We start from the raw sequence: 13,342 nt of genomic DNA, 5'->3' as shown, positions 1-13,342 counted from the left end.
TTAAAAAGGACATTTTTTTCTATACAATACCAATAACAAAGCATATTAAATAATAATAAAAAAAAAGTCAGCCATTTGGATTAAAATTACATACCTTAATTTTGGCCATTAAAGCATCAATAGAAATTTCAAGGTCCTTGACCTGTTTATTGACCTCTGGTTTTCCATCTTTCAGTGTACTTACTACTTCATTAAATTTACCAAGTCGTTTTTTCAGCGTGCCCACCTTAACCAGGCCATCAATGCTGTAAAGAGTTTAAATTCACCATTTAATGCTATGCATATATTTTTCATCTTAATAAAATGCTAAACATATTGCTAAATAGGGTATTTCTTTCACTTCTGTGTTTATACTATCCAGGATTCTCTTTTCTAGATCTCCTGTTGAAGGTAAAAAAGAAATAATCAAGTATGGGTGTGAATGACACTGAAGCCTATCAGTAATATTTTAGCCTTCTATAATTACACCGAAAAATTTGAGAATTCACATTACAGAAGAACTTAAAAGTTATCTAATCTCTTCAAAAAGGTTTAAGGATTAACAGTTATTCAGGACTCTAAGATTAAAAAGTCTAAGTTAATAAGACTCAAAAATAAAGACTAAATTTACAGTGAGACAATAGAATTCCTGTAGATAATCTTGAGAATTACGGTGAAAACATTAATGAGATTTTTTTAAAGCAATGCCAATTTGACATTTATCAAGAAACTCAAGATACTAAAATAATCAGAATAAAAGGCTCTTTTAGGCATTTATTTCAACCTTCTGTAGTGTTTATATTTTTGTAACCTACTTCACATCCTTTCACAGCATGAGGCAAGTAATGAAATAATGAATTAATTAATTTCAAGTATATAATATAAAATCACAGACTAATACGTCTTTTTACAAAGAACATGAGAAAGGAGAAAATTCTAAGAGTACCCAAACGGCTCTTCATTATGACTTTATAGCCGTTTTATATCAGGGTAAATAGGTCCAGTAGGATTCTTGAGGCACTATTCATCTTACCGAGGTTTGTGTCTCCTTTTGCAAAGCCACATTCGAACAGTTTTTTGCATTTTAATGCAGGCTTCAGCTCGATATTTTATTTTGTTTTTCACTATGTGTAAGAGGAAATACAATGACAGAAAATTATTCAGTTTAAATCAGGCATATCGTATTCTTAAAAACCACTCTTCTCCACAAAGCAATTCTCAAGAAATATGAAATTGTGATGAAACATATTACACCAGATAACAAATCAGGAAGTTTAACATTTCTTTAATTCCTTATATTTCTTAAAATAAAAAGTACATCATGTGTCTGGCTAGATTTACCTTTTAAATGTGTTATTTCCTTATTATGTCACACTATTGCTTCCCAAATTGTCCTAGGAAATACTGGTCTAGTAAACGTTAACAGGTCTGTCTTGAAAAAAGGATTCACTTGTCAAATGAATTTAGGAAAAGCTATATGCTATACCTCCTTTAGGAGATTCACAATGAACATACATAGTGAAGTCTCTCAGAGCCCTTACGGTAAAGGAATCTTTTTAACTTAAGTTAGCCAGAACATTCCACACTAATCTGACCTTGAAACACTTTTTTCAGAGTTTCCCTATTAACATCCTGCAAAAATTCTGTCTGGTTACTGATTTCACCACTGCATAACGCAATCCACGACTGGTGTAGCACAGATAATTTAAATATAATGTGTTTTCCATCGTAATGCAATGTATAAAGCTGAAAGCACTGAACTACAGCAACAAATGTGTTTATATTTTATTTGGAAAACGATAGGAAAAAGAGCTTTTAATTTTTTTTCCTTCTTCTAGCTTTCTTTTTATCTTTATTCACAACTGTCTAACAAAAGACCTCAATAATAATCTTTGCATGGTTCCTTTTGGCTAAGTCCAAGGGATTTTATTTTTCTATTAATAAGGTGTATCTTACTTAATCTTTTTTGTGTGCCTAGCACTGGCAAGTGGGGAGGTGGGAGGGACAATTATAAATTTAATCAAGTTACTGATATACAATTAGATAAAATTAAATATTGGCCNATTTTATTTTTCTATTAATAAGGTGTATCTTACTTAATCTTTTTTGTGTGCCTAGCACTGGCAAGTGGGAGGTGGGAGGGACAATTATAAATTTAATCAAGTTACTGATATACAATTAGATAAAATTAAATATTGGCCACAGACCCTCAGGTAACCCAAAAACATTCTGCCCCGAATCCCTGTTTTGGGAGGAGAGAAGCAGCTGCTTTGACCTACAGGGACACACAAGTAGCTGGGTCCAGCGCGTCAGAGCGAACAGCGTCTAAAAGAGCAGTGGCAGAAGAGGCTAGAAAGGGAAGCTGAAACCCCATTTCGTGGGGTCTGGAAAGACAGTCTAAGACTCTGCCTTGTACAGGGGCGCCTGGGTGGCACAGTGGTTAAGCGTCTGCCTTTGGCTCAGGGCGTGATCCCGGCGTTATGGGNGACTCTGCCTTGTACAGGGGCGCCTGGGTGGCACAGTGGTTAAGCGTCTGCCTTTGGCTCAGGGCGTGATCCCGGCGTTATGGGATCGAGCCCCACATCAGGCTCTTCCGCTATGAGCCTGCTTCTTCCTCTCCCACTCCCCCTGCTTGTGTTCCCTCTCTCGCTGGCTGTCTCTATCTCTGTGAAATAAATAAATAAAATCTTTAAAAAAAGAAAAAAGAAAAAACCAGACTCTGCCCTGTATTAAAAGGAGAGCCTTAATAAAAGGCTTTTAGTTTAGAGAGAAACTCTGGGAAAAGAACTCCCAGGAAGCCAAGAAAACCCAGTTTGGGAGCTGCTGAAGTTGAGTGGGGAATGGTAGGGTACAACTAAGACCCTGGCAATAAAGAGGAATGAATGTACAGTATTTGAAGGAGGAATCAACAGGATTTGTTCACTGACATGATTTCAGGGACAAGAGAGGAGAGACAATTACAATCTTGAAATTTCTGGTGTGTGAACCGGTGACGCCATGCAGGTGGAAAGAGAAAAGTTCTGGCGTAAATCTGAGAGACTGGGGGGTCACGTGGAGGGAGGGCGAGGAATCAAGACCATAGTTCTGTTTGTTTTGTTTAGGACATGATGAAATTAATTCTCCCGTAACATATCTGGATAGGAAGATAAGTAACAGACACAAAAAATATTTTCTAAATATTTACCATGTACACTACATGGAGGTGTTACATGGAACCAGGAACACAGCCTGAATAAGCAAAGTGGTCCCTTCAGCCCAGCACTCACCACTGTGACAACTACATGACATTCCACAAACCAATTCATTTCCAAAATAATTACAGATCTTGATGTGAAAGAAAACACCTACATTTGATGACTGAGAGTGAGCACCACTGAACTTTCTTCCAGCGACTGCAGATAAGCCAGTGATTGACTCTTTTAACCAATTTTGCTAAATGATCAGGGTCAGACTTCATAATCTGATCAAATTCTGCAAACTAGGAAATGAAATAATTTAGCATTAATATCAAAAGATAAATGTGTTTTAAACACACAGAGAGATACAAAATAACTACAAGTCAAGTCCAAAATCTAACTTTCTGGAAATAATCACAAGCCAATTACAGACACAAGTCTCAGCAAATTCAAACATATCTGGCTACATTTTACTGCCTTTCTCTTCCTTCCTTCAGCATCCTTTTTTGGAGGGGTAAGAGGGCATTCATTACTCATTACTAGTTAGAAGATTCAATAATAAAAGTAGAAAAAATCTTAAATGACAATTACAGATGGTTGGCAAAATATTTACTGAGAAAAGAATGATAAAAGGGCTAATGTTTCTGAATTGGCTCATCCACACACATAGACAGATGTATATGGTTTCTGACAAGGGAAGGTCAGCTATATAATAAAATCAGGAACCACCAAGACGGACTCCCCCAAGCTCCCTCCCTGTTCTAGTCAGATGTAAGCAATTGCTACGAAGACACAGACAATACAAATAAAACAGCTGCTAGGCTATTAAAAAATAAAATGCATTATTTCCACAACTTACCACCAAATTATATAATGATTTCTATCCTTTATCAAATATCTCACTACAATATATTGAGGATGTCACACACCTATCAATACAAAGGCTTCTTATAATCAAAATTAAGTTAAAGGTAACATAACAAGATTAAAGATCTTTGAAAACCTGCCTTATGCTTTCAACACATTCTTTTTATTAATTTTTCTTGAGGCAAATAAGACCGAATGTTTTCGCAGGCTATTATTTCTAAAATTATTACTATAGCCCTGAAATAAGGGAAATGTTGAACTTTAGATATATATGATTACAGCTAAGCCAACTATGAATATATATTTGTTTTAATTTTTTTTCTTTTATACAAGAAATGGTATGGATCCTCTGCAGTAAAAATATTCAAAGGGAAGTATTACACAGATTTTTATCTCATGCCCAAAAATGTAAAATTAGATTTATTTATTATCATTAACCTAGCCTTCAAGGCAGTAGAGATATTTATTAATGATATTGCTAAGTCAAATAAGTATAGATGGCTATTATATAATTACAGTTGTGTTTAAAATTATGAGGATGCTATTAATCAATATTAACAAAGTTAGGAATGGTGAAAATATTACAAACAGATTGTGAATAGCATTTAAGTGTTTTTGTTTCGTATTTGTTACGAGATATTCTATAAGTCAGCCTTGTAATTTAATACAAAAATCTATAAATATAAAAACTATGGGTTAGCCTAACTATGTTACATACAAAAGTATTTATACATTCATTCATTCTGGGGTTTGACAGAATTTGACACAAACTTCAGTCCAATTTCCTATACCTTATACATCTATCATATGCCAATAAAACTTGTTCTTACAACAAAGACTCAAAAGTACTGTGAAATTTTTAATTATTAAACATGGAATTAATATGTTTTAGAAAAGCTTTCAGTAAGTATTTTCTGGTAGGGGCGCCTGGCTGGCTCAGTCAGTAGAGCATTTGACTCTTGATCTTGGGGTTTTAAGTTCAACCCCCACACTGGGGAGCCTACTTAAAAAAATAAATTAATTAATTTTTTTAAAAATAAATTAGTAAGCTCCGGTTACCTGTTATTTAAGCAAAAAATCCAATTGAACAATGCTCTAATTCTAGTACTTCTGAATGTGAAATAAAAGTTGTAAAACTTGTACAAAATATTACACATAAACTTCTCACAAGTAGGGAAACTGTGTGTGTGTGTGTGTGTACACAGACGCATACTGTTAGTGATCATATAATTCGTGTGTGTGTGTGTGTGTACACAGACGCATACTGTTAGTGATCATATAATTCGTGTGTGTGTGTGTGTACACAGACGCATACTGTTAGTGATCATATAATTCATGAGTAACACAAATCACTAAACACTTAAAAATATGCATCGACTCCAACTATCCATATTCATCATGTTAAAGTTTAAAATAAAAACGTATTTACCTTGCCAGGTCTAAAAAATACTTTTGTTAACCCAAACTTGTAGTCAATTTCATTTAAGCCCAAAGCTTTAAAAAGAGCCTGAAAAATAAAAGTTCGAAAGTTAAATGCCAAATAGTAATTGGTAAAAAAGATAGTTCATAGCTAAGAAATTTCAATTTAGGCAGTATTTGTACCTTACAAAACAGTCTTGGGTCTAATCTTGCAAGTTTATCTGGCATATACTTTTTATACATGTTGTAGAGTTCGTGAAAGGAAGCTCGTGATGGGAAACCACCCTGCATTAAGTCCAAAACAGACACCATACCTAGATTCATAAACAAACACAAATTATTGCCGATCTCTGTACAGAAGTCCAAAAATAACTTGTGAATGATCTAACAATTTTACAAATTAATGTTTAGAAAGGGGCAATTTATAGGAATCATCAACAATGGAATATTACATAGGGAATATCATATTCATATTCAATATGTAAAAACTTACCCACTACCTAAAACTATTTTAGCAAATTTTGTCAAAAATCAGCTTGACTATTTTCTCAGGACAAATTACTGGTCCCTAGAACGCTCAAATCTAGTTTGTTTCTTCTTTCTGCTAGAAACCTCTGTCACAATCAATAGCATATGAGGTAAAGGCCTGCATTAAGCCACTTTCCCAGTCCTGAGGTTAATTTTAGAACAAGATTCTTGACAGAGTCTTCAAGAAGTAGTCAGACACATTCCCAAATTCTCACGTATGCTTACAGAAAGAAAAAGAAAAAGAAAGGAGAGCTCACTATTTCATAAAGATCTTCTTTCACTCACCTCGCAAAGAAACTAGTCTATTGGGGTAAAGAGTCTATAAAATGAATATTTTCTGTATAACTCTAGTGGCTGGTTATTTGCGCCTTAAGTCAGTATGAACTTTTCATGTCAGGAAAAGTATGAAGTGGTCAGGGGAAGGCTCAACAACTGTAAATAATGCCAGTACTTTTATTTATAAAAAAAACCTGGGTTTCACTCTCTGGGACTTTCAAATCAATAGGGATAAGATTATTCAACAAAAAGTGTTAAGACAATGGCCAGCCATTTAAAAAACAAACATAACACTGGATCCCTACTTTATTCCTTATACCAAAATAAATTCCTGGTGGTTAAAAATTAAATTAGCAAAATGAAACTACAAAAAATTTTTTTTTAGAAGAGTGGATGTTTATTTTGGAATAATCTCATAGGAAAGATATCTTTTCTAGGCCGTCAGATTGAATTTTAACCTACCAGAATTTTAACCTATTGAATTTTAACCTACCTGGCAAAGGTACAAAAGACCAATAGTACTCAGTGTTGATAACAGTGTAAGAAAACACACACATATACTACTGGTGGGGAAAGTAAACCAGTGCAACAATTTTGGATGGCGATTTGGAAATATTTACTCCCTTGACTCAGTACTTTCTACTTCTTTGAATCTATCCTACAACTTGTTACACATGTGGACAAAGATATGCAAAGAGAATGCACACGTGTCCACTGGGTCACTGTAATGGAAAAAAAAAAACAGAAATAACTTAAATATCAGTCAATTAAATTATGTTACAATCATATGGTAGACTATGATGTATTCATTAAAAAGAATAAGACAGAGATTTAACCAGTATAAGAAATATGCGCAAAACAGAATTAAGTGCTCACCCCTGAGAAATGAGACTTTTTACTTCTGTTATTCTGTACTATTTGACTTTTGTTAGAGTCAGCTATATAACTATTGTAATTTTTAATATTAATTAATGAAGCACATAAAGGCAATCATTCCTATGGAAAGAAATATCTAAAACTACAACTAATTAGTTCTGGGCTGTGCTTGGAGAAAGTAAAGGTTTGATTGGTGTTGTTAAAACTCTTGTCCATTTATAGCGAACACACAAGTACCCTTGGGAATGTACACATCTGCCACCTCTGAGTCTCTTCGCTTGCCCAAAGGCTGAAGACAACATATGAGCTGGTTCACAAAAGCTCATTAAGAATTTCATGAAGCTTAACAAACTGCCAAACCCAGGGTTGCCTTCTCAGCACTTGAAGCTAATTTACCCTAAAGACCTTTCAACACTTAAAAAATAAAAATCACCAACCCAAGTATTCTTCCTTCTAGAAATCTCCATGCCCTGGCTCCTTTCCTGGGAATTCGGTGAGGGGCTTGTTGGTGCAGTCTGGCTGGTTATACTCAGAACCCTCTTTGTTGCCACAGACAGGCAGCACAACCTCAAGGCTGTAGAGAAGAACACCTGCCTTCTCTAACCTTCCCCTACTCTGCCCTGGTGTTGCTCATCGGAAGACAGTAATCTTAGTAAAAGATGTCCTAGATGAATTTAATTCTCCTTAACTTGGAAAAAAAATGAAAATGGAAAGGCAATGTAGAATTCAAAGGGACATGAGCTGATTCAGGAGCCAAGGAAAGGATATGTGAGGGCGACTGGTCAAGTCAATGCCACTGTGACAAACACTAAGATAAGGGCTGCAAAATGAACATCTGATTTAGGATCAGTGAAATCACAGGTGACCTCATCAAGAATTACTTTGTTGGACTGGTCAAGGTGGAAGCTGAATTCTCTTGGGTTAAAGAGTGAGTGGACGGCAGGAAACTGAGAAAGCAAGAATAGACTAAAAGGGAAAAACTAGAGAACAATAAGTGAGGTGAGATATACGGACAAAGCTGGAAGGGACTGTGGGTCAGAGGTAATTAGGATGAGGTCTCCGCACGTTTAAATGGTAATGAGAGAGACCACCTCAAAGGGAATGGTTCAATATACATAATCGATATTAAAGATTCAGGAGAAGGTAGAAGGGATGATTCCAAAGAACTATAATCTCAACTAAGGAGAGAGGCACTTCCACCCTCTTCACAGGAGGGAAGGTCATGCAGGTAGAGAGCAGTGTTTGGGGGCACAGAGGTGAAGCTTTCCATCTTCTAGTAAAGAAATGAGGCTGTCCGTTGGCAGAGACTGAGAGATTTGAGGAGAGCAGGGTGGGTCTGCCTAAAGCTTATATAATTGTAATTTAAGAAAAAAGTACAAAATTGCAAAAGAATACAAAAGCAGGTACAGGGCTTTCTTTCAAAGGAGCCCATCTAAATGAGGGACCCTGAAACTTAAGTGACCCTAGCTTTATAAGAAATCTGACTTTGAGAGGAACAATATAAGGAGTGAGAAAGACAAGACAGTTTAAGGAAGTATCACAAGCCCGAGATGAATCAAAAGGCAAGGAGAGGACCGAGGCCTTGGGAGAAAGTAGGAGCAGCACGGGTAGGGACGGCAGACGGACGTGCGTGCAGTCCAGGAAGAACAGTGCCTGCTCCAAAGACTTCCGCGACTGAGCAAAGTTAGAATGTGGCAGGTGAGAGCTGGAGAGCGGGAGTTTAACCAAATGCACAGAAGTTCTGCAGCAGCCAAGGGCATCGTGTTTTAGTTTTTTTTTATAAGTGGTGGAGTGACAGCAAGGACACCAGAACCTACCTCCCGCGCCCGCTACGTGGGGCATGAGAAATGACCTGCTGCCAGACCAAGAAGGCCGTCGGAAAGCAACCTCCTTAAGGGAGATCTAGGTTTGCAGTTAAAGAGTTTTTATAAATTTTACTTCAATGCTGTAGAATTATTTTATTTCATAATACACTATACCCCAATACTGCTCAAATAATTTGTTAGCCATGCTTTTCTTATAATTAAAAGAAATCAAAAGTAAAAATCATTGCACTTGAAAACAATCAAGATAACTGTGAGTTGTTTGAAAGCACCGTACATATTAAAGTGTTTGAGCTAAGACTCCCAACACACATGCATATAAATTATAAAAACATGAAAATACCTGAACATTGAAGTTGAGACAAAATTTGGGCACCTTCAAAGTGGTGGCTTGTCATCTTTAAATTAGGTTTGATACAACGAATAAAGCTGGCACCCTAGGAGAATAAAGGTACTTTTTAATGACAATACATACAGCATCCTTGCTTTTCTAATTCTATTAATACCAGTAACTTTCAGACATGTTACCATTAATATTTGAACCTCTTAAAATAATCACTAAAGAATTTAAAACTCAATAGATACTTTTAAAATTTCAAGCTTGGAATAAATTTCTGCGTTATATACTAATATTAGAAAAATACTGGGCGCCTGGGTGGCACAGTCAGTTGGGCATCCGACTCTTGGTTTCAGCTTAGTTCATGATCTTGGGGTCATGAGATTGAGCCCTGCGTCAGGCTCCATGCTTAGCATGGAGTCTGTTTGGGACTCTCTCTCTCCCTCTGCCCCTCCCACTCATGCTCTCTCTCTCTAAAATAAATATATCTTTAAAAAAAAAGAAAGACAAATACTACATTGTAGATTTGAGTGCCAAAAACTGTGTTATTGTAAAAAGAAAAGTCTTTCATCATAAAATATTTTAACATATTTAAACAATACATTTTCCAGGTATATAGATGTGATTTTATTCTACATTTAAGTGTATTTATGTGCCATATTTCTGTGATAAGAAAACTGTCCTGTAACAAGAGAAATAAGTAAAATTATGCCTCCTCAAATTCAGGCCAAAGTGGGGGAAAAAATTCAACCTTTTTCATTATTCTACTTCAAAAATATACAGTAAGTCCTGAAACTGCACCACTGTACATTTTAAAGTTCTATTTGTTAAACAGTATTTTTAAAAGCTTTGAAAGGCATTCATTTGGAATCAGTTATCAGATTATGTTGAATGAGGCAGAAAGAATATGGATATGTATACAATGAAACTGCTGGGTAGGAAAGCGAATACACTCGACATCCAAATTACTGTTTCTTTCCAAACGAGTCCCCTTAGAAAACTGAATAGTTATTTCAACAATGATGCTCATTGCAACCACTTTCAGAACCCTTTTTAGAAAAACCCTCTTCTTATAAATCTCCTCATTTTATAGTAGCACTATATTAGGGTAACAAAAATAAAACACCCTCCTTATCAGATTTGGTTTTTAAAGATGTTTGGTTCTTAAGATGGTAAATATTTGCAAACAATGAGGATATGTGCAAGAATTTCTTAATGGTCCCAAAAGCCAGTCTAACAATAAGTGAAGCAATAACAGCACCAACAGAATAAATATTTGGTTTTCCAAAATGCCTACTTGATAAGGAAGAATACCTGGTTAGTTCAGTAGATCTGTTTAAAAAATGTCTCACCTTGGAATCATGCCTCATTTACATAACCCACATATCAAACTGCTTTCTCTGATAAATTACCATTAAAAAAAAGAATGAATTGGGGCACCTGGGTGGCACAGTTGGTTGGGCGTCTGACTCCTGGTTTTGGCTCAGGTCATGATCTCAGGGTCATGAGATAAGAGCCCCACATCAGGCTCTACACTCAGCTCAGAGTCTGCTTAAGACACTCTCTCCCTCTCCCTCTGCTCTTCCCCCCTCTCCCCCTCAAATAATCTTTAAAAACAAAAAATAAAAAAATAAAAAACAGAGTTAACTACTAAAATGTCTAGTTAAAAAAAAAAAAAGATCCTAAGAAATACTGCCTCTGTAACAGGGCATAAAGATATTATGTCCATTTTTTCCACATCAACATTGCCATGTTGGAGAATGTTACTATTAGAATAATAAAATGAAAATGAATTACATGCATTTTGTTTAATCCTAAGAAATACATTTTCTTCGGGGCACCTGGGTGGCTCAGTCAGTTAAGCATCCACCTTCAGCTCTGGTCATGATCCTGGAGTCCCAGGATCGAGCCCCGCATTGGGCTCTCTGCTCAGGAGGGAGTCTGCTTCTCCCTCTGTCCCTCACCCTGCTCGTGTTCTCACTCTCTCTCTCAAATAAATAAATAAAATTTTTAAAAAAAATAATAAAAAGAAATACGTTTTTAATAAAAAGAAATATGTTTTCTTCTCCACATAAATAATTATTTGCACTTTTCTGAAACTACAGGATAATCTTAATTTAATAACATTGAGAGAATTCTGTATATTTATAAATAATGACTTCACATATGTATCACATATATATTTCACTTTTCTTCAGAAGCAGCCTAACCAAAATGACCATCATTTTAAAAACTGATTTTTAATTTTTTTTTAAAGATTTTATCTATTCATTTGAGAAACAGACAGAGAGCACAAGCAGGGCTAGAGGGAGAGGGAGAAGCAGGCTCCCTGGCAAGCTGAGAGCCCTACACGTGGCTCAATCCCAGGACCTGAGATCATGACATGAGCAGAAGGCAGAGCTTAACCATCTGAGCCACCCAGGTGCCCCTAAAAACTGATTTTTTCAAATGAGGGAATTCAGTTTAAAATTAATTTCTAGGGGCAACTAGGTGGCTCAGTTGGTTGAGCCCCTGCCTTAGGCTCAGGTGATCAAGTCCCACGTTGTGCTCCCTGCTCAAGTGGAGAATCTTTTTTTTTTTTTTTAAAGATTTTTTTAATTTATTTATTCGACAGAGATAGAGACAGCCAGCGAGAGAGGGAACACAAGCAGGGGGAGTGGGGGAGGAAGAAGCAGGCTCATAGCAGAGGAGCCTGATGTAGGGCTCGATCCCATAATGCCGGGATTACGCCCTGAGCCGAAGGCAGACANTGGCAAGCTGAGAGCCCTACACGTGGCTCAATCCCAGGACCTGAGATCATGACATGAGCAGAAGGCAGAGCTTAACCATCTGAGCCACCCAGGTGCCCCTAAAAACTGATTTTTTCAAATGAGGGAATTCAGTTTAAAATTAATTTCTAGGGGCAACTAGGTGGCTCAGTTGGTTGAGCCCCTGCCTTAGGCTCAGGTGATCAAGTCCCACGTTGTGCTCCCTGCTCAAGTGGAGAATCTTTTTTTTTTTTTTTAAAGATTTTTTTAATTTATTTATTCGACAGAGATAGAGACAGCCAGCGAGAGAGGGAACACAAGCAGGGGGAGTGGGGGAGGAAGAAGCAGGCTCATAGCAGAGGAGCCTGATGTAGGGCTCGATCCCATAATGCCGGGATTACGCCCTGAGCCGAAGGCAGACACTTCCGCTGTGCCACCCAGGCGCCCCTCAAGTGGAGAATCTGCTTCTCTGCCCCTCCCCTGGCTCGTGCTCTCTCTCCCCCTCTTGCTTACTCTCTCTCTAATAAAAATAAATAAATAAAACCTTTAAAAAAATTAATTTCTAATTATTCCAGGTTTACTGTGCTTATTTGAGTAATTACTAATAATTTAAGACGACTACTTAAAAACCCTGGATTTTTTCTAAGTGTACTCACAGTACTTCGAAGTTTATCCAGAAGCAGGTTTAATTGTGTCTGTAGAAGAAAGCAAATCACTTTATTATTTCAAAAAGCAAAAGTACACAATGTTATTAAGTTAATATTAGCCCTCCAACACTAGCATAAAATAACATGCAGTAACGTCAACACTTAACATGGGACATCACAATTTAACAACTGATACATAAATTCTGTGACAGTAACATGCAAAATATATGGCTAATATAATGCTAAAGGACAATAACTTATATGACTTCTACAAAACTTAAATAATTAAAACAATGAATATTAGCAATGCTAAAAAATATACATGCACACTTGCAGGTGGGATGAATGAGCAAAAAGTGTACAGGCAACAAAGGAAGTAAATGAAAATACTGCAGATGCATTCCATAAGAGATTAACAGAGCAGTACTTGAATGTGTAGCAAACTGGGTGTAGTTTCTGTCAGATTCCACTGAAGAATGAAGACATACTTAAAATATACACTAATGGTATATATTGGAAATGTTTTATGTAACACTTCTCATAAATGAAATTGTCCTGCCTAGCTGTAGAAACCCTCTTTGTTATTTTAAAATATTTCACATTCCAATTATTTTTAAAAGCTTGGACAATTCTCAAAAACAACTTGACAATAAACACTACAGGTTAC

General features: G+C 36.3%; 1 protein-coding gene across 3 annotated transcripts in view; it reads right to left on the bottom strand.

Moving 5' to 3' along the window:
• Nucleotides 1–13,342, bottom strand: part of MYO6 (myosin VI) — a 156,052-nt gene that overhangs the window by 21,191 nt on the left and 121,519 nt on the right. For all 3 annotated transcript variants that reach the window (XM_019804526.2, XM_034647939.1, XM_034647941.1), the window contains 7 exons: nt 12,685–12,723; nt 9,288–9,381; nt 5,625–5,755; nt 5,452–5,529; nt 3,328–3,457; nt 1,013–1,103; nt 95–245 (listed from right to left, as the gene is read on the bottom strand). In XM_019804526.2, coding sequence (XP_019660085.1) covers nt 95–245; nt 1,013–1,103; nt 3,328–3,457; nt 5,452–5,529; nt 5,625–5,755; nt 9,288–9,381; nt 12,685–12,723 — 714 coding nt within the window. The remainder of the gene's footprint in view (nt 1–94; nt 246–1,012; nt 1,104–3,327; nt 3,458–5,451; nt 5,530–5,624; nt 5,756–9,287; nt 9,382–12,684; nt 12,724–13,342) is intronic.

Source organism: Ailuropoda melanoleuca, chromosome 19, assembly GCF_002007445.2.
Source record: "Ailuropoda melanoleuca isolate Jingjing chromosome 19, ASM200744v2, whole genome shotgun sequence".
NCBI classification, from domain to species: Eukaryota; Metazoa; Chordata; class Mammalia; order Carnivora; family Ursidae; genus Ailuropoda; species Ailuropoda melanoleuca.
Note: the sequence above shows the minus strand (reverse complement) of the source record. Positions and strands in the feature narration are given on the sequence as shown.